Genomic DNA, 27,156 nt, shown 5'->3' on the forward strand with positions numbered 1-27,156 from the left:
CTAAGCCCGTTCTACTTTACACCAGTTTGATAAACGACCCCATTATTGTTTCTGGTAACTGGTTCGTCAACTCAAAGTTCCGGCAATTGTGTTATGTAACACAGAATTGGTACATTGCTACGGATGCCCATTAGACACGTTTGTTATGAGCACCATCCAGAAAACGGAATTTCATTCCAACATTTCTTCTACCAATTTTGGGTTAAGAGACCAAGCAATGCTTTTTTTGTTTAACTCTGTGGTAAATACAATGTAATTTCGCTTGCTGAATCTATTGACATAGTGATGACTTCCGTTGTCTGTACCTGGTCATCGGAATTAACAAGCGTTTCAATCCCGATAATAACAGGTTGCGTTGGTGAAGCATAGCTGTGTTCCACGAAGCGCGATACGGTACATGGTTTTTGTTTTTCATGTCCATTATTTGGGGTGGAATCGTGTGGCAGTAACCGAGATTGTTCCTGGCTATCAGTACATAGCGACTCCATAAAAATGGTTGGAATTACTCCTTTTCGTAATCTTGGGGAACCTTTGAATAGGTAATAGCTGTCCATGCTGAAATGTTTTGAACAAATCCGATACTTGCCTTGCTGACTGGCAAATATATGGTCCACAGTCTGATCGACATTTAGGTTTTGGTTGGGGAGGCGGCCAAGCCATTCTCTAATCAAATTCCTGTCCCTTGGAAAAGAGTGCATCATTTTATACGGATCGTTTAGTTTCCAGGAGCTTTTACAATTTTCTACAAAGCAGTTTGGCATTTTGTTAATTAAAATAAGCCTCAAAGTGTGTCTGTTAAAAAAAAAAATTATAATTAACCAAAAGACAAAAAAATTTCATCTGCCTGGTGACTTTTCAAACGCACATATTGAAGGAAAGTTAAGCTTCAATTTACATGATGAGGTAGAGAGATAACCGAGCATTCCTCAGAACACCGTAGAAACAAATTATTGTCCTTCAAGGATAAAGTTACCTAAAAAAATAAAAATAAAAATAAATCTACACGCACCCAAGATTGAGAACAAGATTTTACATTCTGCAGATATTTACTGCCCATTTGTCATGCCTGGTATCATGAAGACGTCTCAACTGTATAAGGAAGGCTCTTTAGTGGAAGTATCATCACACTTGACTGGCTCTGAGCGGAGTCCAATCAAATGGTAGGGAATAAGGCTCCTTTCAGATGACCAAGTTCCACGCATTGGACTCGCAGTGTGAGTATGCGGCAGCTCCAGTCCCAACTTCCCAGCACTGACGGGGTTGCATGGCATTATATTGATTTATGATGCTATGTAAACATTACAGTTCTGGAATGTATTGGATAACACTGACAGCATTATGTCAGTGTTATACAATACATTCCAGAACTCTAAGGGTTACATAGCATCATAACTCAATATAATGCTATGCGACCCAGTCAGTGCTGGAAAGTCAGGACTGGAGCTGCCGCATACTCACACTGCGAGTCCAATGCGTGGAACTTGCTCGTCTGAAAGGAGCCTACGAATGTCTGTCCGCTAACAATACTGCAATATCAAATTGTATTTCTACGTGATGCTCCGTTAACCCCCAGCTTGTGATATGGATTAATAGGTTTGCCCACATCATATAGGACTTTTACTTTCCCTTCTATTTATTCCTGCTGGATCTATTTCTGGTTTGGCCTCACTCAAAAATGCATCAAAAACTGCATTGGCATGTTTTTCAAAAAATCACTGAGGCAGATTTACAACCTATATTTCTAACTCACATTCCTGACACCACATTTATAAAATATTTCAGACACTTTCTGCCACTGTCAACAAGGGTGCTTAGTCTGATGCAAAGCGGGGGCAGCTCAGAAAGAAAGGAATATGGCTTAAAGGGATTCGGTCATGAGATTTTACCCCTATAACCTAAACATATACCCATGTCCGTACTAATAACATGAATCCTAAGCTGGCCTTATTAACCCTGCTGAGCCTAGTGCGCACGCGCGGGATCTGGCAGAGGGAAGAGAGGGATTGCAGAGGTGGCGCTGAGGTGAGGAAGGCGGCACTGTAGACAGGGAGGGCGGCGATTAAGACCCTGTATTAACGGACGTCCCCTTGGGCACCTTAGGTAGGTGATTGACAGGTTATAAAAACCTGTTTTTTGGGCTAATAGAGCCACAAGCAGGGTTAATAAGGCCAGCTTAGGATTCATGTTATTTGTACGGAAATGGGCATATGTTTAGGTTATAGGGGTAAAATCTCATGACAGAATCCCTTTAAAAGGGGTTCTACAGTTTGTTTTGACTGATGATCTATCCTCTGGATAGTCATCAGCATCTGATCGGCGGGTGTCCGACACCCGGGACCCCCGCCAATCAGCTGTTTGAGAAGGCAGCGGTGCTCCAGCAGCGCCGCGGCCTTCTCACTGTTTACCGCAGGCCCAGTGATGTCACAACTAGTATCAATTAGCCTGGGCGCGGCTAAAATAAATTTAAGTGAACGGAGCTAAATCAGTTATGAACGTATTTGGTTGTATTATCTTTAAAATAGCGATGCCGCATCCGTCATAAGGACCATTGAAAGTCAATGGGGGACGGATCAGTTTTCTATTGTGTCAAAGAAAACAGATACATTGACCTACATTGTGAGTCAAGACTGATTTGTCTTGATCTGCACCACATCGCGGACATAAAAATTCGGAATTAGTCTTACCGGTAATTCACCACTGAGTAAGGGATTGGAACTATCCCGAAACGCGTCTGGGCTATCAGACACTCTGCTGGAACCTCCATAAAGAAAACTTTTTGCATGGCCATGCTATAAAGACAAAGAATTAAAGATTGCAACCTTGTGACAACGGAACTACCCTGAATACAGTGAGCACGGAGATCGGACGGAAGTCCCACTCGTAGTACCACGAGATTTGGGCTAGATTGCCAGAGTTTGCTAGCTGTGAGGACAAAACGGCGTCTCCAGCTGAACTCCTACAACATATCAAGGAAGAGACCGTGCAATACGACATCAAAGGAGGCAAGACTCCTCACTCCTTAGTAAGGATTAACCTCTATATAGAGGTGAGAGCCAAACAGACATAGACTGTTATCCTGAGTGTATTATACCAGTGTTTCCCAACCAGTGTGCCTCCAGCTGTTGCAAAACTACAACTCCCAGCATGCCCACACAGCCAAAGGCTGTCCAGGCATGCTGGGAGTTGTAGTTTTGCAACAGCTGGAGGCACACTGGTTGGGAAACACTGTATTATACAACAAGCCAAGTACAGACAACTGTTGAAATATCTGTTGCGGTTGATTGCGGACTTACTGCTGAATTCTCAATCTCTACAGGAAGGATTGCAAGTGCATTAGGCTACTTTCACACTAGCGTTCGATCGGATCCGTTCCGAACGGATCCGCTCATATTAATGCAGACGGAGGCTCCGTTCAGAACGGATCCTTTTGCAAATTTTTTTTTTTTTTGTTCATGATAGTGCAAACGGATCCGTTTTGACTTTACATTGAAAGTCAACGGGGGACGGATCCGTTTGAAAATTGAGCCATACTGTGCCAACTTCAAACGGATCCGTCCCCATTGACTTACATTGTAAGTCTGGACGGATACGTTTGCCTCTGCACAGCCAGGCGGCCTTATCCACTCAGAATGCATTAGGGCTGGACAGATCCGTTCGGGGCCGCTTGTGAGAGCCTTCAAACGGAACTCACAAGCGGAGCCCCGAACGCTAGTGTGAAAGTAGCCTTAGCGTGCACGATTGTGCAGTGCGCGGCCCAAACTGGTGTCCTTCTTTTTCTTTTTGGCGCACTTGCCTATCACCATATTATTGTTCACCAGGAAATTGTTACCCTCAAGACATTGTCGTTTCAACACCACAGTTATTCACTGTTAATTTGTATTTTATATATTTTTCACAATTTGTTCACTATTGCATTGTCACTTTATATATTGAATTATATCACTTACCAGGATACCCTTGGAGCACTATATATGCACCATTCTATTGCGACCTCTCAATTAGTGGTTCATATATGGTCGACCATTATTTTAGATACACCATATGGTATTAATATTTTATTGTATTGTATTTTAATCGTATCATTTCTGAACATTTTTGACATTTTATCATTAAACCCGAGTATTTGCCATAGAGTGAGTGCTCGCTTCCTCATTTTTACATTTATCCATTGCATTGAGGTGGGGCGTCCTCAAATTTTAGTTTGTAGCACCGTACCACCAAATATCAGCAGTGAGCCACTTCATTTAATTAACTAACAAGGAGATTGACCCCTGACCTCTGTAGGGGCAGGAACAGAGAAGAGGTTAAAGGGACACTGACAGGCCCTATAAACATATTTCGATATTCCTATGCAGTCATAGGTCTATTAAAGTGTATTCCAATGATATAAGAGTACCCCCTGTCCGCATTTTAAACCATGTAAAAACAACTTTATATCCATCTGTCAATCACCTTCCTTTGTGCCCAAGGGGCGGTTTTTCTCCTACCTTAGTGCCCAGCCGCACCCCAACTGTAATTTCCTACCGCCGCCCAGCTTATTATTATTCACTGCGCTGGGCAGATCTTACATTCCCAGATCCTGTCAGATCCCGCGCATGCCCGATAGAGACTTATGGGCATCGGCCTCAATCGGACCATCTCCGCATGCGCAGGAAACCTGTATCCGGCACCATCCCAAGCCTGAAATTGAATGCGCCTGCGTCCCGTTTTCTTCTATGCGGCTGCTCTCTGTGTCTCCTGCTGCGCCTGATCTCTCCTCCTCTCCTCAGGCATGCGCGGGATCTGACAGGATCGGGGAATGTAAGAGCCGCCCAGCGCAGTGAATAATAACAAGCTGGGCAGCGGTAGAAAACGACAGTTGGGGTGCGGCTGGGCACGAAGGTAGAAGAAAAACCGCCCCTTGGGCACAAAGGAAGGTGATTGACAGATGAAAATAAAGTTGTTTTTACATGGTTTAAAATGCGGACAGGGGGTACTCTTATATAATTGGAATACACTTTAACCCCTTAGTGACCAAGCACATTTTTTTAAAAATTGCATTCCAAGAGCTAGAACTTTTTTGTTTTTTAAAAAATGTACTTGTATGAGGTCTTATTTTTTGCAGGACAAGTTATAGTTTTTAATGCACCATTTTAAGTACATGTAATGATTGATTAAAGCCAGACGTTTAGCCAAAACCCCATTTGTTTACGTCAGTAAAAACACGTATGGGTGGTCACTAGACCTATGACTGCATAGGAATATCTTATTCCTTTTTTGGCGCTTCTAGGCTGGATATATCACGCAGGTAGTAGAGTAAAAAGTTGTATTTTGTCTACGCGTTTTGAGGGAATTGGACCCTCTTCTTTAGGACAATACACTATTAACTATTATGGGTTAATAGTGTATTGTCCTGAAGAAGAGGGTCCAATTCCCTCGAAACGCGTAGATAAAAAAAAAATACTACTTTTTACTCTACTACCTGCGTGATATATCCAGCCTAGAAGCGCCAAAAAAGGAATAAGCAGTTCCAGTTTTTTCTTTTTTTTATCTACTTCACATTGCTCCCGCATTTAATCTTAAAATGCGTCCTGGAACTAAGGCTGCAGCAAGGCACTCCCCGGATGCTGGTCGGGTTTATTTACCAGCAGGGCTCTTCAAGGTGTTGTGACTCCTCACAACACACTCTGGTAAGCGCATTACTTCTGTATTACTTTAATTACTTTATACTGTACTACACATCTGGCGCTGCCTCCTCCCCCCCCCACCCCCCTGCATGGGAATATCGAAATATGTTTATAGGGCCTGTCAGTGTCCCTTTAAAGGGTTTCTGTCTTTAGAAAAATCGTTATGTATCTGGCTGACAATAGCGATGTGCTAATGTCAGCAGAACATAACTGTATGACTTGTATCTCCCTGCTGTCGCTGTTCCCTCTAAATAAAGACTTTTATAATATGCTAATGCAACTCTAGGTGCTAGTGGGGCGTTGCTGCAGCACCTAGAGGCTCCGTCTTCTCACCCTTTGGCACACCCCAGTGCTCCAGACTAAAAAAAATACCTAGTAGCCATTGGCTCCTGAACTGAAAATTTTAGGAGCCAAATCAAATTTTTAGTCGCCAAATCGAAACCGAATCAAAATTTTTGTATCGTGACGCTACGCCGATCAGATTGGCGTAGGGTTGTTTTGATACCAAAATTTCGATTCGCTTTCGTCACCATAAAATTTTTTAGCGATACTTAATACCGCGCAAAAAAAAAAAAAACACACACACCAAAAAAAGCCGCGGGCATTTCGCATTTTATGAAACATTCGGCCCATAATAGAACAGTCCTATCCTATTTTTTGGGGTGACAAGGTGACTAAAAAATGGCGAATGCTCAACGCATAGGAGATATTTTTTAATAATTTTATAGTTTGGACAGCGCTATGTAATATGTTTATTTATTGTTTATATATTTTATATGTAAAATTGGGAAAGGGGGGATTTAAACGTAATATTTTAGGGTACTTTCACACTAGCGTTTTTCTTTTCCGGCATAGAGTTCCGTCCTAGGGGCTCTATACCAGAAAAGAACTGATCAGGCATATCCCCATGCATTCTGAATGGAGAATAATCCGTTCAGGATGCATCAGGATGTCTTCAGTTCAGTCATTTTGACTGATCAGGCAAAAGATAAAACCGCAGCATGCTACGGTTTTATCTCCGGCAAAACAAAACGGAAGATTTGCCTGAATGCCGGATCCAGCATTTTTTCCCATAGGAACGTATTAGTGCCAGATCTGGCATTCAAAATACCGGAATGCACCCGCACTAAATCTGGACCTATTCACTTCTATGGGGCTGTGCACATGAGCGGTGATTTTCACACATCACTTGTGGGTTGCGTAAAAAAAACGCAGCATTCTCTATGTTGTGCGTTTTTCACGCAATGCAGGCCCCATAGAAGTTAATGGGGCTGCATGAAAATCACAAGCAAGTGCGGATGCGGTGCGATTTTCACGCATGGTTGCTAGGATGAAAGTCTATTCACTGTATTATTTTCTCTTATAACATGGTTATAAGGGAAAAATAATAGCATTCTTTAATACAGAATGCATAGTAGAAGGTCAATATAATAAACATTGGCGGCGCAGTGCACCCCCCCCCCCCCCAAATATAATAAACATTGGTGGCGCAGTGCGCCCCCCCAATATATCAAAGGACCTGTGGTGACATCACTGTGCTCATCACATGATACATCACCATGGTAATGGACCATGTGATGAGCTCAGTGACGTCACCACAGGTCCTGAAGAAAGAACAGGAGACCGGCAGCTACGCGATCAACTGGAGGAGGCGAGTTAATTTTTTTAAATTATTTTTTAACCCTTATTGGCACTTCCCACTGAGCCACCAATGTTTCTTATACTGGGATGTTGGGGGGCACTGAGCCACCAATGTTTCTTATACTAATACAGGAGGCGGGTGCTGGAATCAAATAGCCGGCACCCGACCTTTGTGACAGGGAGCTGCAATCAGCGGCAGTTAACCCCTCAGGTACAGCACCTAAAGGGTTAACTCAACTGCAGCGGATCGCAGCTCCCCATCATAGGAGGTTGGGTGCCGGCTATTTGATTCAGGCACCCGCCTCCTGTATTTGTATTACAGGTCAGTTTTCTTCATTGGTGGCGCAGTGGCCACAGCCCCTCCCCTCCTCCTCCAGTCTCTTCTTATTGGCAGAGGTGGCGGCAGCAGCACAGGGGGGAGGGAGAGACTCTTCTCCTCTGCTGAGAAGAACATCAGCGGCGGGGCAGGGAACTATCATCTCCTGTGCCCGCCACTGTTCAAACGGCAAAGCTGCGGCGGGTCTAGTTGCAAATGGCGACAAGACTAAAAAGTCTTGTCGCCATTTGCAAATTCTAAGTCGCATTGGGGACCATTTTGGTCACCATCTGGAGCCCTGTTCCCTTGTAAAAGGTGATTGACATCATTGGTCTCCTCTGTGCCCCGCAAATTTTAGTATTAGGCGCAGGCAGTGAAGGACGCTCGCATGCTGCCGTCCTTCACTGCCTGCGCCTAATACTAAAATGGACGGCGCAGGATTTGCGGGCTAGGAGGAGACCGAGGACGTCAATCACCTTTACAAGGGCGTGCCAAAGGGTAGGAAGACTGAGCCTCTAGGTGCTGCAGCAACACCCCAGTAGCACCTAGAGGCACATTTGCATATTATAAAAGTCATTCTAGAAACATAGAATGTGTCAGCAGACAAGAACCATTTGGCCCATCTAGTCTGCCCAATATTCCGAATACTATGAATAGCCCCTGGCCCTATCTTATATGAAGGATGGCCTTATGTCTATCCCATGCATGACTAAACTCCTTTCACTGTATTTGCAGCTACCACTTCTGCAGGAAGGCTATTCCATGCATCCACTACTCTCTCAGTAAAGTAATACTTCCTGATATTACTTTTAAACTTTTGCCCCTCTAATTTAAAACTATGTCCTCTTGTAGCAGTTTTTCTTCTTTCAAATATTCTCTCCTCTTTTACCTTGTTGATTCCCTTTATGTATTTAAAAGTTTCTATCATATCCCCTCTGTCTCGTCTTTCTTCCAAGCTATACATGTTAAGGTCCTTTAATCTTTCCTGGTAAGTTTTATCCTGCAATCCATGTACCAGTTTAGTAGCTCTTCTCTGAACTCTCTCCAAAGTATCAATATCCTTCTGGAGATATGGTCTCCAGTACTGAGCACAATACTCCAAATGAGGTCTCACTAGTGCTCTGTAGAGCGGCATGAGCACCTCCCTCTTTCTACTGGTAATGCCTCTCCCTATACACCCCAGCATTCTGCTAGCATTTCCTGCTGCTCTATGACATTGTCTACCTACCTTTAAGTCTTCTGAAATAATGATCCCTAAATCCCTTTCCTCAGATACTGAGGTTAGGACTGTATCACTGATTTTATATTCTGCTCTTGGGTTTTTACGCCCCAGGTGCATTATTTTGCACTTATCAACATTCTATTTTAGATGCTAGATTTTTGACCATTCCTCTAGTTTTCCTAAATCCTTTTCCATTTGGTGTATCCCTCCAGAAACATCAACCCTGTTACAAATATTTGTGTCATCAGCAAAAAGACAAACCTTACCATCGAGACCTTCTGCAATTTCGCTGATAAAGTTATTAAACAATATGGGTCCCAGAACAGATCCCTGAGGTACCCCACTGGTAACAAGACCTTGGTCTGAATATACTCCATTGACTACAACCCTCTGTTGTCTGTCCCTCAGCCACTGCCTAATCCATTCAACAATATGGGAGTCCAAGCCCAAAGACTGCAATGTATTGATAAGCCTTCTATGTAGGACAGTATCAAAAGCCTTACTAAAGTCTACATAAGTGATGGATACTGCACCTCCGCCATCTATTATTTTAGTCACCCAATAAAAAAATATATATATAAAAAAATCAATGATTAGTTTGACATGATCTCCCTGAAGTAAACCCATGCTGTTTTTAATCTTTCAATCCATGGGATTTTAGATGTTTCACAATCCCCTCCTTAAGTATGGTTTCCATTAATTTCAACACTATTGAGGTCAGGCTTACTGGCCTATAGTTGCCCGATTACTCCCAACTGTGGGCACAACATTTGCTCATTTCCAATCTTCTGGGACGACTCCTGTTGCCAGTGATTGGTTAAATAAATCTGTTAATGGTTTTGCTAGTTCACCGCTCAGCTCTTTTAATAGCTTTGGGTGTATCCCATCAGGCCCCTGTGACTTATTTGTATTAATTTTAGACAGCTGACTTAGAACCTCTTCCTCTGTAAAGACACATGCATTAAAAAAAATTTAGTCTTCTTTCCTAACTGAGGTCCTTTTCCTTCATTTTCCTTTGTAAAAACTGAACAGAAGTATAATTCATTGAGGCAGTCAGCTAGTTCTTTATCTTCTTCCATATACCTTCCTTCTTTTGTTTTTAATTTGGCAATTCCTTGTTTTAGTTTCCTTTTTTCATTTATGTATCTGAAGAATGCCTTATCGCCTTTTTCCCTGACTGAGATAATTTCTCTTCTGCCTGCGCTTTAGAAGCTCTTATAACTTGTTTGGCCTCTCTCTGCCTAATCTTATAAATTTGCCTGTCATCCTCGTTTTTTGTTTTTTTTTATAATTTCTAAATGCCATCTTTGTTTTTAATGATTTTGGCCACTCCTGCTGAGTACCACAGTGGTCTCTTCGTTTTTTTGCTTTTACTGACAAGCCTAATGCAATTTTCTGTTGCCTTCAATAGTGCCACTTTTAAGTAGTCCCATTTCTCCTGGACTCCAATGAAACTGTTCCAATCTGATAGGGACTCATATACCGCTAATCTAATTTTAGAAAAGTCAGTTTTTCTAAAATCTAAAACTTTTGTTTTTGTGTGGTGTGACTCAGTCACTGTACTTATAGTAAACCACACTGACTGGTGATCACTAGATCCTAAGCTTTCCCCTACAATAATATCAAATACCAAATTCCCATTTGTGAATACTTAATCTAAAATGGCCTCCTTCCGGGTTGGCTCCTCAACTACTTGCTGTAGAGATAATCCCAGTAGGGAATTTAGAATATCTGTACTCCTGGCAGAACAAGCTATTTTGGTTTTCCAGTTTACATCAGGAAGATTGAAGTCTCCCATAATGATAACTTCCCCTTTCAATGTCATTTTAGCTATTTCCTCAACTAGTAGACCATCTAATTCTTTGACTTGGCTAGGTGGTCTATATATCACACCTAAACGAGTTACCTTATGATTATCAGGCTGCAAGGTAACCCAAACTGACTCTAAATTGGTCTCACGAACTTGTATCAAATTAGATTTTATGCCATCTTTCACATACAGGGCCACCCCTCCCCCTTCTTGCCTTCTATGTCTTTCCTGTATAGAGAGAACCCTGGTATTGTTATATCCCAGTCATTACTCCCATTCAACCACGTCTCAGTAACAGCCACTAAATCTATATTATCAGATGCCTTTATAGCCTCAAGTTCATTGATCTTATTCCCTAAACTGCGAGCATTTGTAGACAAGACTCTGAGCTTCTCATTTCTTAATCTTTGTGCTACTGGCATCTTCTGGCATTGTTCCGGGGGGCAGTTGGACTGCTGGATTATCACTCTTTTGCCCCCCTTTCCTAGTTTAAAAGCTCCTTAGCAAATACTTGGAACTGTTCACAGAGGACATTCGTTCCTTTGTGAGAAAGATGCAAACTATCTTTCTTGTACAGTTCTTTTCCATTCCAACAAGAGCTAACATGAGACACAAAGCCAAACCCTTGGTTCAGACACCATGCACCAAGCCATACATTGAATTCCATAATGCACATCTTCCTGTCATGCTGAAGGTTATGCACAGGCAAAACTGCAGAGAATGAAACAGTTGATGCAACCTCCCGTATATCCCTTCCAAGTGTGTGAAAAGCTTCTTTCACCTTTGAAACCTCATTGCAAGCCAGATCGTTTGTCCCAAGATGGACAATAACATCCACCTCCCTTTCCTGCTTTGTAGGGATCGACCGATTATCGGATTTAGGCCTCATGCACACGACAGTTTTTTTTCACGGTCCGCAAAAACGGGGCCATAGGTCCGTGATCGTTTTTCGTCCGTGGGTCTTCCTTGATTTTTGGAGGATCCACGGACATGAAAAAAAAAGTCGTTTTGGTGTCCGCCTGGCCGTGCGGAGCCAAACTGATCCGTCCTGAATTACAATGCAAGTCAATGGGGACGGATCCGTTTGATGTTGACACAATATGGTGCCATTTCAAACGGATCCGTCCCCATTGACTTTCAATGTAAAGTCTGGAGTCCCTTTTATACCATCGGATCGGAGTTTTCTCCAATCCGATGGTATATTTTAACTTGAAGCGTCCCTATCACCATGGGAACGCCTCTATGTTAGAATATACTGTCGGATATGAGCTACATCGTGAAACTCAGATCCGACAGTATATTCTAACACAGAAGCGTTCCCATGGTGATGGGGACGCTTCTAGTTAGAATATACTACAAACTGTGTACATGACTGCCCCCTGCTGCCTGGCAGCACCCGATCTTTTACAGGGGGCCGTGATCAGCACAATTAACTCCTCAGGTGCCGCACCTGAAGGGGTTAATTGTACTATCATATCCCCCTGTAAGAGATCAGGGCTGCCAGGCCCTGAATATCATTTGAATATCATTGGTGGCCAGTGCAGCCCCCCCCCCCCCCCCCCTCTATTGTAATAAATCGTTGGTGGCACAGTGTGCGCCCCCCATTGCCCCCCCCCCCCCCTCCCTCTATAGCAGTAACAACATTGGTGGCCAGTGTGCGGCCTCCCATCCCCCCCCCCCTTCATTGGTGGCAGCGTAGTTCCAATCGGAGTCCCAGTTTAATCGATCAGTAACCATGGCAACCAGGAAGCTACTGCAGCCCTGGTTGCCATGGTTACTTAGCAATAGTACAATAGTAGAAGATTCATACTTACCTGCTGGCTGCTGCGATGTCTGTGACCGGCCGGGAGCTCATCCTACTGGTAAGTGACAGTTCATTTAGCAATGCGCCGCACAGACCTGTCACTTACCAGTAGGTGGAGCTCCCGGCTGGACACGAACATCGCAGCAGCCAACAGGTAAGTATGAATCTTCTACTATTGTACTATTGCTAAGTAACCATGGCAACCAGGACTGCAGTAGCGTCCTGGTTGCCATGGTTACCGATCAGAGCCCCAGCGATTAAACTGGGACTCCGATCGGAACTCCGCTGCCACCAATGATCGGGGTGCCACCAACGATTTATTACAATAGAGGGAGAAAGGGGGGGGGGGGTCCGGGGGGCCACCAAGCTATTATTACAATAGAGGGAGGGGGGGGGGGCCCGCACTGGCCACCAATGATATTCAAACTAGGGGGGGGGGGGGGGGGTCTGCCCCCTGCGGCCTGGCAGCCCTGATCTCTTACAGGGGGATATGATAGTACAATTAACCCCTTCAGGTGCCGCACCTGAAGGGGTTAATTGTGCTGATCACGGCCCCCTGTAAGAGATCGGGTGCTGCCAGGCAGCAGGGGGCAGTCTTGTACACAGTTTGTAGTGTATTCTAACTAGAAGCGTCCCTATCACCATGGGAACGCCTCTGTGTTAGAATATACTGTCGGATATGAGTTTTCACGAAGTGAAAACTTAGATCTGAAAAAGCTTTTATGCAGACGGATCTTCGGATCCATCTGTATGAAAGCAACCTACGGCCACGGATCACGGATGCTAATCTTGTGTGCATCCGTGTTCTTTCACGGACCCATTGACTTGAATGGGTCCGTGAACCGTTGTCCGTCAAAAAAATAGGACAGGTCATATTTTTTTGACGGACAGGATACACGGATCACGGCCTCGGCTGCAAAACGGTGCATTTTCCGATTTTTCCACGGACCCATTGAAAGTCAATGGGTCCGCGAAAAAAAACCTGAAAACGGCACAACGGCCACGGATGCACACAACAGTCGCGTGCATGAGGCCTTACCGATATTATCGGCCGATATTGAGGATTTTGAACGCTATCGGTATCGGCATCTATCACGGACGTCTGAATGGAGCCTTACAGGGGGGTGATCAATGACAGGGGGTGATCACCCATATAGACTCCCTGATCACCCCCCTGTAAGGCTCCATTCAGACGTCCGTATGCGTTTTGCGGATCCGATCCATGTATCCGTAAAAAATTATACGGACGTCTGAATGGAGCCTTACAGGGGGGTGATCAATGACAGGGGGGTGATCACCCATATAGACTCCCTGATCACCCCCCTGTAAGGTTCCATTCAGAAATATTTTTTTTGGCCCAAGTTAGCAAAAAACATTTTTTTTTATTTTTTTTCTTCTTCTTACCAAGTCTCATATTCCACTAACTTGTGTCAAAAAATAAAATCTCACATGAACTCACCATACCCCTCACGGAATCCAAATGCATAAAATTTTTTAGACATTTATATTCCAGACTTCTTCTCACAGTTTAGGGCCCCTAAAATGCCAGGGCAGTATAAATACCCCACATGTGACCCCATTTCGGAAAGAAGACACCCCAAGGTATTCCGTGAGGGGCATATTGAGTCCATGAAAGATTGAAATTTTTGTCCCAAGTTAGCGGAAAGGGAGACTTTGTGAGAAAATACAAAAAAAAAAAAAATCTATTTCCGCTAACTTGTGCCAAAACAAAAAAAAATTCTAGGAACTTGCCATGCCCCTCACAGAATACCTTGGGGTGTCTTCTTTCCAAAATGGGGTCACACGTGGGGTATTTATACTGCCCTGGCATGTTAGGGGCCCGAAAGCGTGAGAAGAAGTCTGGGATCCAAATGTCTAAAAATGCCCTCCTAAAAGGAATTTGGACCGCTTTGCGCGTCTAGGCTGCAAAAAAGTGTCACACATCTGGTATCGCCGTACTCAGGAGAAGTTGGGGAATGTGTTTTGGGGTGTAATTTTACATATACCCATGCTGGGTGAGATAAATATCTTGGTCAAATGCCAACTTTGTATAAAAATAAAATGGGAAAGTTGTCTTTTGCCAAGATATTTCTCCCCCAGCATGGGTATATGTAAAAAGACACCCCAAAACACATTCCCCAACTTCTCCTGAGTACGGCGATACCACATGTGTGACACTTTTTTGCTGCCAAGGTGGGCAAAGGGGCACACATTCCAAAGAGCACCTTTAGGATTTCACAGGTCATTTTTTACACATTTTGATTTCAAACTACTTTGCACACATTAGGGCCCCTAGAATGCCAGGGCAGTATAACTACCCCACAAGTGACCCCATATTTGAAAGAAGACACCCCAAGGTATTCCGTGAGGGGCATGGAGAGTTCCTAGAATTTTTTTTTACGGACCGCGGTATGGAAAAGGTTAACTGTCAGGGTCAAGGGGCTCCCTCCCTCTCCCATCGGCGGGCTGCTGTGCCTTTGCAGCCCCCCGATGGAGAGAGTCCCCAGGCAGCCCCCCGAAGCCCCGTCCTCACCCTTCCCCGTCTGCGAAGTCGTGGCAGACGGGGAAGGTTCCCATGGCAACAGGACGCCTGCTCAGGCGTCCTGCTGTCCATGGTGCTAAACAGATCTATGCTAATAGCATAGATCTGTTCAGTGTAAGTAAAATACAGTACAGAACCCTATATAGGGTTCTGTACTGTATTATACAGACATCAGACCCACTGGATCTTCAAGAACCTAGTGGGTCTGGGTCAATTTTTTTTTTTTTTAAGTGAAAAAAGTTCAGATAAAAAAAACATTTATCAATGAATAAAAATTAAATACACTACACATATTAAGTATCGCCGCGTCCGTAACGACCTGATCTATAAAACGGCCATGTTACTTTCCCCGCATGATGAATGCCATAAAAATAAAAACTGAGAAAATTGAAATTTTGCCCCCCTTACTTCCCAAAAAAGGTAATAAAAGTGATCAAAAAAAGTTGCATGTAGGCCAAAATAGTACCAAGCTGTCATCTCATCCCGCAAAAAATGAGACCCTACTCAAGATAATCGCCCAAAAACTGAAAAAACTATGGCTCTTAGACTATGGAGACACAAACATTTTTTTGGTTTTAAAAATGAAGTTATTGTATAAAACTTACATAAATAAAAAAATAGTGTACATATTAGGTATCGCCGCGTCCGTGACAACCTGCTCTATAAAATTATCGCTGCGTGTCCTGGTGTTGGCCGCCGGCTGCCTCCGCTGTGAAGCACAGATCAAAGGATTTGAGATGTAAAAATAGTCACAAGCCCCCATTTTGACCAAACCTATTCCCACCTTGGATATTGGGGGCATATTTCCTGGACCCACACTTAGAATGGAGCCCGCAAAGTGCCGGAGGGTGCACCATTCATTCCTATGGGAGCACTGAAAACCGCTGACAGCTGGATCGGGCAATTTCCGTAAGCCCCAAAGAAGCAAATGGAGAGGTGGGCGCTAGCCATTCATTCTGAAAATAGAAGGCCTCACCGATCTGCTATTTTCGGCGCTCCCATAGGAATAAATGGAGGGCAGCCACGCATGCAGTCTCCGTTCTAAGTATGGGTGCGGGTCCCACAGGCGGGACTGACACCCATCTCTAGGATAGGCCCCCCCTTTAAGCAGGTGTAAGCAACTTTACCAACAGGCAGACACGTTGGACGAAAACTATGCTTTTCCACCTGAAGGATTAGCCAAATGTAGGATAAGGCGCACGGCTCGTCACAAATTAGATCAACCCTCTGGCAGCGCATGAAACCGCCAGTGTAAACGCCCCTATAGCGGTTGTTTGCGCTCACTAGACACAGGAAGCTGCGTTTTTATACTGCACCCAATAAAGCCCCCCATGGACAGATGGAGGAGGGCATCCGACCGCTAACATTGCCAGATCCTCTCTATGGTGCCGTGATCAGATCGCCATCTTTGCATCAGTTTCCACAAAATCGTAGCAGCGACAACCCTGCGTCTGGCGGTTGTTGACGAGGGGCGTGATCCAAATCTAAGCTTTATAAAGCATATCCAACGTCTTCTACACCAGAACTGGTGGACAGCGTCATCCACACGGCTGCACACTGCTTCTAACCCCCCTGACCTAAAGAGACAGCTGTTTACAAGTGCAAGACTACAACTCCCAGCATGATCTATGCTGGGAGATGTAGTAAGAGCTGCCCTGCAGTCTGCCTGCGCCCCCTCCGCCACACTCTCCTTCTCTTCATACTCCTTAGGCTTTCCCGCCAGATTAGCGGCTGTCATCACGTCACTTCCTGTGCGGGGGCCGCCGGGAAGCGAGCCGCCCGCCCTCTCCCCACTGCCATCCATAGACGCTAGGAGGAGGCCGCGGACAGCCAGTCTCACTAGTGCAGGTGAGGAGCGGGGCGGCGAGACTCGGGGGACATTCCGCGGCTCCGGGCAGTCGGGTTCTTCTCGCCACATGGGCTTCAGAGAAAACCGCAGCCTGCCGGGGGGAGATTTTAATGCGCGTTTTGATGACGTAATAACGACTGGCGCCGACACTCTGCAGGCCGGAGCGCTCGGACGGACTATGTCACCTGTGACCAAAGGCGTTATGTCACTGACCTAAGCGGCGTGTTGCGGGGACGGGATTAACCGACGTGACGGGTGATCCGCGGGTGTCCCCGGCTTGGTTTGGGGGGGACCGGGAGAAGGGCGGTAAAGTTAGGCCTTCCGGTTATTAGCTCGTGGTTGTGATTGGTTAACATCGCAGCGTAATGTCCGACAGGCAGCCAATGGGAGGCGAGAGGGGCGGGGTGTTCTGCGTCACGTGGAAGGATTAGGTTTGACAGTGCTGATTGCGAGTGAAATACATAATACAGTGAAGAGGAGGAGCTGTTGTCATGGTAACCGTTGACGTCACTGCTTTCGCTTTGCGGATGATCGCTATGGGCAACTCCTCAGCTTGATAACTTTCCGTGAGACTTCGGAGGACCCAGTGGCCCCAGCACCCTTCTATAGAGCTGTGTTCACATGGCATTTTCTACTAGCAAAAATCCACTAAAACTCTGAATTCTGTCATGCTTGGCCCCATTGTAATTCATTGGCATGTATTGGTATCAGGTTGGAATCTGCACCTACACCCGGTCAGTCTCTGCGGTGTGTGAATATGGCCTTAGGGTCCGCATGAATGGGTCTGCATCCGTTCCGCAATTTCGCAGAACCGGTGCGGACCTGTTCATTTCAAGTACCTGTCCACGGCCCCCCAAAAGAGAGAGGCATTTCTATCCCACGGCCAGTGTGCACGTTTTGTGGATCCGAGATTTGCGGACCGCAGAACACTTGTGGGTGTGTGACTGGACCCTAACCGTATAATAGAGATGAGCGCGTGTATCGTGGCCATTGTATTTGTAGTCGTCCTGGTCATCAGGTTGGAAATCGGACGCAGCAACAAGAAACTTCTTTGAGAAGATTCCTTTGTTTATTCAGAGGCAAGACAGCGTGGAAATAACTATAAAAGGCAGGCAAGTGATGGCATCAGGGCTCTACCACACCAGCGTGTCCCTTACGGGAATCGCGCTCCGCGTGAGAGAGGGATCATGTGTTCTGGATTTGGGAAGCGCAGGGTATTATCATGATTTATAATGCTGTGTGTCTCTGCCCTCTCTTCTACAGAATCATACTGACATAAAGCTGTACGTCGGTATGATTCCGTTACACAAAGGTTGGGCAGAGGCTGCGCTTCCTAAGTTCAGAACACACAATCCCCCTCTCATACGGAGCGTGATTCCGCAAGGGACAGGCTCATGTGGAAGTGTGAAGCAGGGGTAAAGGCCAGAGTCTTTTGAGTCCAGTGAACAAAATAATTATTAGGCCTCATTTACACGGGCGCTCTGGATGCGTCGTGTGCGCAATGCAGGAAAACTGCACGAGTAGGTACGCAATTGCAGTACGTTTTGACTGCGATTGCGTTCTGATTTTCAGCTTTTAGCGTAGGTAGAATGCGTTTTGCACGCGCATGGTAAATTGAATGTGGTACCCAGACCCGAACCCCTTCACAGAAGTTCGGGCTTGGGATCGGTGTTCTGTAGATTTTATTATTTTCCCTTATAACATGTTTATAAGGGAAAATAATAGTATTCTTAATACAGAATGCATATTAAAATAGCACTGGAGGGGTTAAAAAACTAACTTGTAAATATCTTGTTGTTCGCGCAGCCGGCATCTTCTGTCTTCATTCAGCAGGACCTGCGCTGACGTCACCGCCCTCACCACGTGGTGAGCGCGATTACGTCATCAAAGGTCCTTTTGCAGGTCCTGAAAGACCATGCCGGCTGCGCGAACAAGTGGATGAGGTGAGTTAATTTTTTTTATTTTTTTAACCCCTCCAGCGCTGTTGTACTATGCATTCTGTATTCAGAATGCTATTATTTTCCCTTATAACCATGTTATAAGGGAAAATTATACAGCGATTAGACTTTAATGGGGTTGCTCATCCCGATCATCTCCTAGCAACCATGCATGAAAATCGCACCGCATCTGCACTTGCTTGCGGATGCTTGTGTTTTTCTCGCAGACCCTTTCACTTCTATAGGGGCCTGCGTTGCATGAAAAACGCACAATATAGAACATGCTGCGATTTTCCTGCAACGCACAAGTGATGCGTGAAAACCACCGCTCATGTGCACAGCCCCATTGAAGTGACTGTGTCCGGATTTAATGCGGGTGAAATGCGTTCACCTCACACATTGCCCCCGCACGGAATTCCAGTTATAATTCCAGTTTTCCGCAGCCCATGGACATCAATGTGTTTCACACAGATGGCATCATTATTTACACGTAATCACGGACATACATAAGTTACACCTACAGCAACTTCTAATCGGAGAAAAGTTTCTTATCATGAGCTCTCCATGCGGACATCATTTGTTCCTTAGACCTTCCATTAATCCTAAGGGATCAAATTCAAATTGGAAAAAAAATTGTCGATAATGTCACTTTTTTTTTAAAAATTTTACATTTAGAATTTATGTCAGGAGTGAAAGCAGCTGAAATCTGCTTTGCCACACAGCCGATTGAAGTCCAGGAGGCGGTCCTATCAGTGACAGCTGTCCCTCTATGATTGTGTATACAGAGACAGCTGTCAATCACTGATAGGACCGCCTCCTGGACTTCAAGGCCCAAAATGAGCAGAGATATAAATGTATAATTACAGGTTTTGCTAAACTTTTTCCCACAAAACTATACATCAATCTGCTCAGCTCCTCCTGCTCTATAACATGCTGCTACATGTTCAAAGTGACTGGTTCCCTTTAAAGGGGTTGTCGCACTTCAGCAAATTACATTTATCACGTAGAGAAAGTTAATACAAGCCACTTACTAATGTATTGTGATTGTCCATATTGCCTCCTTTGCTGTCTGGATTCATTTTTCCATCACATTATAAATGGATTGTTTCCATGGTTACGACCACCCTGTAATCCAGCAGCGGTGGTCATGCTTGCACAGTATTGGAAAAAACAAAGGCCTGTGTATACTCACATCTTCCTGGCCAGAACGTTATCCCTGCAGTGTGCAGATACGGCCACGGCTGATGGATTGCAGAGTGGTCATAACCATGGAAACAAGCAGTGTATAATGTGATGGAAAAATGTATCAAGCCAGCAAAGGAGACAATATGGACAATCACAATACATTAGTAAGTGCCTGGTATTGACTTTCTCTACATAATGAATGCTATTTGCTGAAGTCAGACAACCCCTTTAAAATGGTTTCCCTGGGGATAGATTTTCCATTTTTCACCACCTGACACCGCCACAGTCAGCGGTGCCTCCTCGCCGCTTACCTAGTACAGCGCCATACTTTATATAGTGGTTTTCTTGGTATTACATCTAGGGGTGCACCGAAATGAAAATTCTGGTCCGAAGCCGAAAATTCAGGATACCCCTTAACCGAAACCGAAACTGCCTTTTTGCCCAAATACTTTTAAAAGACCCCCCACCCCATAACAGTGCCATCCACAGACCCCCCCACCTCATAACAGTGCCATCCACAGACCCCCCCCCCCCCCATTGTACAATTAATAGAAAATAGCGGGGAGGGACTGGGAGGAGGAGCTGGGGGCCGGTGCGTTCACTGTGCTCCGGCCCCCAGCTCCAGTAGTTATAAAAAGTGTGCAATTAATACGGATTCTATTCATGAGGCCCCCTCCACATCCTACTCACAGGGCTGTTATCTTAATGCTGGCCGGCCGGGCAGACGAGCGGCAGCGTCACGACTGACGTCACATGCCTGCGCCGCCTCCTTCATTCAGAAAGTAGGCCGGGCACGTGACGTCAGTCGTGACGCTGCCGCTCGTCTGCCCGGCCGGCCAGCATTAAGATAACAGCCCTGTGAGTAGGATGTGGAGGGGGCCTCATGAATAGAATCCGTATTAATTGCACACTTTTTATAACTACTGGAGCTGGGGGCCGGAGCACAGTGAACGCACCGGCCCCCAGCTCCTCCTCCCAGTCCCTCCCCGCTATTTTCTGCCGATATGTACAAATATATAAATGGATTAGGTGCATTTTCGGCCGATATTTTCGGCTGCCGGAATTTAGGTGCACCCCTAATTACATCCCATGCTCGCGCATTGCTGCGGATTTTCCGTGCAGCATCCAGACAGAAGACCTCCAGCATACCAGGCCTGTGTGAACAGAAGTGTTCTGCTGTTAGTCGCTTCAGCCAGTTCTCTGAGGGCTCCGTGTTTTATAGGTTGGTCCTTGCTTGTTCTACATGTAAATGTAGTAGGCCACAGCCTCAGGGCTCATGCACACGATTGTGTGCCGATCAGGCCCGTGCTGCGGACCGAAAATTGTGGTCCACAATGCACGGGCACCGACTGTAGGTCCGCCACTTGTGGATCCGCGTCCAACAGTCTGCACTACTTTTTTGTGGTACGGAGGCACGGGCAGAAACCCCATGGAATTACTCCGTAGTGCTTTCATGGGGTTCCGTGCCTCCGTTCCGCACCGACCTACCAGATTGCGGACCCATTTAAGTGAATGGGTCCACATCCGTCATGTGGGTTGCACGCGGCCGGTACCCATGTATTGCAGACGCGCTGTTTGCGGGCCGCAATATGGGCACTGCCGTGTGCATGAGCCCTCAGTCTGTGCTCACAGCAGTACACCACATTTATACTGTCAGCACGGCTACACAAAACCATTGAATTCTGACCGGCAGCAAATTCTCATTCTGACAGGTGCGGTATGTGGATCTGCCTTTCAGGCTAGCTGTTCAGGTATGGAAGCTGAGGAGACGATGGGCTGCATTCAGGAATTTCCGGACCACTATAAAGTGATGATGGACCGGTTAAACGAGCAGCGGGAACTGGACCAGTTTACTGACATCACGCTGATTGTGGATGGTAAGTGCCTCCAATAATGGGACGTATTCTACGTGATATGCCAATCTGAAGAACTGCACCCAAAGATCTGCAACAGAATTTAGATCACGGTCCGTGTGGGGGTGATAATGGCGTCCATGTAGGTCACTCATCTTCCTGCAAATGCACGCCCGGGTCTGTGCTTGTATTGACAGGTCAGTGCTGTGGGGCGGCACTTGTATACGGTATATACATACTGCATGCAGTGATGGAAAGGGGCTGCAGCACTGCCTGTCTGACATGACGCCGTTTGTGTAGATTACAAGACCTTTTAGAATTTTTTTTTTTGTATATTAAGGCCTCACACACACAAGTGCATGTATTTTGTGGTGTGGAAAATACGGACGATGTTCGTGTTGTATCCGTTTTTTTTTGGGACCCATTGACTTCAACAGGTCTAGGGTCCGCATTATACGGATAAGACGTGCTATCTTTTTAGATGATACGGATGATCCATGTGCTTTCCACATCTGTATGTCTGTTCCACAAAAGATAGAACATGTCCAATTCTTGGCCGCAAAATGTGGTCCAAGGATCCATTGAAGTCAATGGGGGAGATTTATCAAAACTGGTGTAAAGTAGAACTGGCTTAGTTGCCCATAGCAACCAATCGGATTCCACCTTTCATTTTTCAGAGCTTCTTTGGATAATGAAAGGTGGAATCTGATTCGTTGCTATGGGCAACTAAGCCAGTTCTATTTTACACCAGTTTTGATAAATCTCTTTCAAAGGGGGTCTACAAAAAAGGTACGTGTGCATAAGGCCTTAGAGAGATATTGTGGACCCAGTAAAAATGGAATACGTAATCTCTGTAAGGGCAGCCGTTTTATTTTTTTATACAGTGGATGCATTATACTCTTATTAGCCTTGTTTTTTTTTTTTTTTTTTTTTTTTTTAATTTGCAGGACACCAATTCAAAGCCCACAAAGCCGTCCTTGCCGCCTGCAGCCATTTTTTCTACCAATTCTTTAAGGATTTTACAGAAGAGCCATTAGTGGAAATAGAAGGTATTCTCCATACAGTTCTGGTCACTCCTTATATGATGGTGTTTTATCATAGACAATGGGAGCATATCGCTAGCATATGCCCCCATAGTTGTTAGGTGCGGGTCCCACCACTGGGACCTATTTTTGGCGGCGCATGCGCAGTGTGCCCTCCTTCACCTTTGGGGCTCCGTTCTCGTTATAGGTGCGGTTCCCAGCGGTGGGACCGCACATATCAGACAATGGTGGCATATCCTAGCGATATGCCCCCATTGTCTGAGATGGTAAAACTCCTTTAACGAGCTCCTCCATTGTGTATAGTCGGCATACCTGGTGCTTTCTGTTCCTCCCATGCCGCCTTCATCCCACATTGGATTCCTTTCAGGATGGGTGTCACCATCTCAGACTTCCCCATGCAGAGTGCTGTAGCTCCTTCCTTTCATTACCCAGGATGACGTAGGCTCCGTGTCCATCCGGGGGGGTGTTAATGTTCCTACAAGGCTTTGCATGGGGCAGTCTGAGTCAGTAGCAGCCATCTTGAACGGCATCCTGCATGGGAGCAAGACAGTGGCAGCATGGCAGGAACAAAGGGCATCTGGCTTGATGTTGCTTATATATGTTTCACGTAAGGTCAAATTTTAGGTTTGGACTGAAGGGTCATTTTCAGCCCCACAGCTCCGTTCAAAGTGTAGTGGCCATGCTGAGGTACTGCAGCTCGGCTCCTATTAACTAATCTGGCACGACCACTACGCTTTGAACGTAGCTGCGCGTCTTGTCCCATTCACAGTGCTAGCTCCAGCGCCGGAGGCTGGTGGAGGTGCTGGGTGTTGGACCCTCATCGATCGGATATTAGTGACCTCTTCTGAGCATCAGGAGCCTGGAAAACCACGTTAAAAGGCTGACCGTAAAAAACAGCTTCACTAGGCGGATGGAAGCCTTGTGATGTAATGAATGACTGATACCATTTCTGTGCATTGCTTTAAATCTGTATTTTTGTCCCCAAACGCAGGTGTGAGTAATGTTGCCTTCCGACATCTAATAGAATTCACGTATACTGCAAAACTAATGCTACAAGGGGAAGAGGAGGCCAGCGATATATACAAGGCAGCCGAGTACCTCCAGATGCACGAGGCCATCAAAGCACTTGAGTTCAGGTATTAAAGTGCTGTCTATACAAATATGAATGTTCCCGGACTTAGCTGTTTTCATTTGTCATGGACGGAAGGCTACACCTAGAAATGAATGTTACAAGTGAGCCATAGACACATAAACCCCCTCTGTCTGCAGTATTTTCTGCCTGTTAGGGTAAAGTTACGCGGTGACATGTGTCGCTGAAAAGTCCCACATTTTTTGTAGTGATAGTCAATGGTGTTGCAATGTGACATACTGTGAGGGGACGGTCGCAAAAAATCCATCCAAGTCTGATTCTTTTGCCACTGTCGCATCGCAGTCACAGCATACGGCTCAACTTTTTTACGTAACAAATGTTGCCGTATAGCTGTACCCTTGTCGCACGACACGTCGCCGTAGCCTTAGGATTTACTGTCACAAACGTAATGTACAGCAGGCGGCACAGGGACCCTTAGATGTACGTGGTGCTATTCACACCTCTGTTTTCACTCATGGATTGAGGGCATCAGGCCCAAATCCAAATACTGCTGTATTAAAAATCATCCGCGAGTAAGTCCTGGCTAGAAGTGAGCGAATCGACTTATAGAAATCGATTTATCATTCAGAAAGACTTCTTGAGCAGTACGGGGCTGTCCGCCCTGCCGCTTCATTGCCAGAGCTGGACTCAAAGCCCAGTCCTGACATTCTCAAGCCCACGCTGCTGCGAGTAGCGACACAAGCACAGAGGCTCGGCAGCTACTGCCGTAGCAGGAACTGTGCATGCGCCTCTACACTTCTAAGAATCAGTCAAAAGATAGACGGTTAAAGGGGTCACCTCTGAACCCGGACATATCCCCTTTTTCACTCAAACAGCCCCTCTAAGGACAGCATCGGAGCACGATATGCCCTTTTGACCTGAGCTGCATCGCGCACGGCAAGGGCTGTTTCTTCATATGCTTTACACTGGTAGGCGGAGGCTTCCATCTAGCAGTGACGTCAGCGGCACTAATAGGGGGGGCTTTAGCGCAGCTCTAGCCTGTTTGAAAGCCCACTCTTTTGTGCCGGGGACGTCACCGGGCTCTCTGCTAGGCGGACGCCCTCCTCCTAGCATTCCCATTCAGAGACCCGGTATGTCACCAGATCAGCTGAAAAGGCCCTTGCCGTGTGCGATTCAGCGCAGGGCGAGGGAGAGCTTCGGAGCATGAAGAAGGGGATATGTCCGGGTTCAGCTCTGAATCCGGACAACCCCTTGAACATTGATTTTTTTTTTTTTTTTTTTTTTTTTTTTTTTTTTTTGAGGGGGAGGGGGTCAGGGAGTACTGTAGAATACCACAAATAATGTTTAAAGGGAAATGCAGTGCAGGCAGCAGGTTATAGAACAGACGGACATATAATTTGTGCTGAAAGATTCAGTATAACTTGTTATTCATTCAATCTCTGCTCTTTCTGGGCTCAGGAGTGAAGGAGGCGGTCCTGTGAGTGATTGACAGCCTTCCCTCCATACAATGTCATACACAGATTACAATCCATTCACTTCTTTTCGGGCTGCCGAGTGCAGTGCTTTACTATCTCCATCAGTCCCGTAGATGTGAACAGAGTGGTGGTCACACATGTACACTATTCACGCAGGGAGATCAGGGACCCCAGTTCTTTTGACTGGTGGAATCCCAGTGATATGACCCCCAGCTCTCATACATTTATCACGTATCCTGTAAATAGGTTACTTTCACATCTGCGGCACAGCTCTACGGCAGAGAATGCTGGGAATTGGCTGGACAAAACCCCTTGCGTGCAGTGGTTTTTGTCCAGCCAAATCCTGGCATATTTGCCAGGGAGCGTCCAGATCCTATTATAGCCAATGGGGTCTGGCGGGCAGGGGGCACTATCCGGCAAGTCCGAATCCGGAGAACAGCCTGCCGGAGAGCTGTGCTGCGGATGTGAAACTAGCAGAAAATGTTAATAGGAATTGCAGTTTTAGCAACTAAGATTTATTCATGAAATAATGAAAAGTTATACAAATTTCCAGCATACTTTATTAGTTAATTGCAGATTTTCAAGACCACTGCTTGCTGCCATTCAGTAGGAACCGTCAGTGTTTACTTCCGGTAGATGGACATCAAGGTCATGTGACGGACACACGTCATATCAGAGCGGAGCCTTGTAACAAGCCATGCATGCCTTTGTCTGTCACATGACCATGGACATGGCAGCAAGCAGAGATCCTAATGCAGAAATTGAATAACTCCCCTAGTCGTAAAATTTCTTCAGTCCATTTCATAGAGGTTTTGAGCATTTATTGAGCCTGTGTATGTTTGCTAGGAACAAAGAGACCATTGTGATCGAAGAAAAGCCACAAGATGAAGGAGATTTAAAAAAATGGAAGATTTCTGACACCAACAGTGTCATCACAGAGTCTATGACGAATTCCGATGACGAAGGTGAACCAGTGGAGATTGAAGTTGAAATAACCGAAGGAACAATTGAACTGGAGGAAAACCTGGAGACCCTGGAAGCAGTGACGTCACCCGAACAGTCAGTGAAATACATTCAGAGTACAGGCACGTCAGATGACTCGGCCCTAGCACTTCTAGCGGACATTACCAGCAAATACCGCCAAGGAGAAAGAAAAAGGCAGCTGCAGGAAGACAGCGCCAATGAAAGCGATGCTGCAGGCAATCAGGTAGAAGGCATTGAAATTATGGAGGTTCATCTGTCACATGTCAACAGCATGTTCCCTTGTCAGAAATGTAACCGTTCATTTAAATTGTTTTACCATTTAAAGGAACACATGAAATCACACTCCGCCGACAATTATAAGTGTGAAATATGCAATAAAAGCTACGTACGCGAGATTGCGTGGAAGCAACACCTCACCTGCTATCACCTAGAAGAAAGCGGCGCCTGCAGGAGGCCGAGGCCGGGCAAAAAAATCCACGTTTGTCAGTACTGCGATAAACAGTTTGATCACTTTGGACATTTTAAAGAACACCTAAGAAAGCATACAGGTAACGTTGCCCGTGTGTGCGCATGCACTTGTAGGCCAGCAGGGGGCAGCAGAACTGCTTATTCAAGTACTGGATGTAACCGCTGACCGATGTCCCCACAGTGTATTGCAAAGAACTAAAGACCCTTCAGCTGGTTTGTGACCTTATTGCATTGACCATTTTGTAGGCCTCATCCACAGTCTGGTGTTCTA

The 27,156-nt window shown here is 45.7% G+C and overlaps 1 protein-coding gene and 1 long non-coding RNA gene across 4 annotated transcripts in view; one reads left to right on the top strand and one right to left on the bottom strand.

The window, feature by feature from the left end:
- On the bottom strand, window positions 1–18,421 carry LOC122924773. Its single transcript, XR_006387434.1, has 3 exons — window positions 17,064–18,421; window positions 2,685–2,789; window positions 1–973 (listed from the first exon to the last, which is right to left on the bottom strand). It is a non-coding gene; the product is annotated as an uncharacterized LOC122924773 (long non-coding RNA).
- Window positions 16,747–27,156, top strand: part of ZNF131 (zinc finger protein 131) — a 17,925-nt gene continuing 7,515 nt past the window's right edge. Inside the window, exons 1-6 of one of the 3 annotated variants that reach the window (XM_044276196.1) lie at window positions 16,747–16,849; window positions 21,685–21,849; window positions 22,773–22,874; window positions 23,860–24,004; window positions 26,280–26,640; window positions 26,743–26,965. In XM_044276196.1, the coding sequence (XP_044132131.1) occupies window positions 21,726–21,849; window positions 22,773–22,874; window positions 23,860–24,004; window positions 26,280–26,640; window positions 26,743–26,965 (955 nt within the window). In that variant the 5' untranslated portion in view covers window positions 16,747–16,849; window positions 21,685–21,725. Of the gene's footprint in view, window positions 16,850–21,010; window positions 21,195–21,684; window positions 21,850–22,772; window positions 22,875–23,859; window positions 24,005–26,279; window positions 26,966–27,156 lie in introns of those variants that run through there. The other 2 variants (XM_044276194.1, XM_044276195.1) reach the window with 2 other exon arrangements.

This window comes from Bufo gargarizans, chromosome 1, assembly GCF_014858855.1.
Source record: "Bufo gargarizans isolate SCDJY-AF-19 chromosome 1, ASM1485885v1, whole genome shotgun sequence".
Lineage (NCBI taxonomy): Eukaryota > Metazoa > Chordata > Amphibia > Anura > Bufonidae > Bufo > Bufo gargarizans.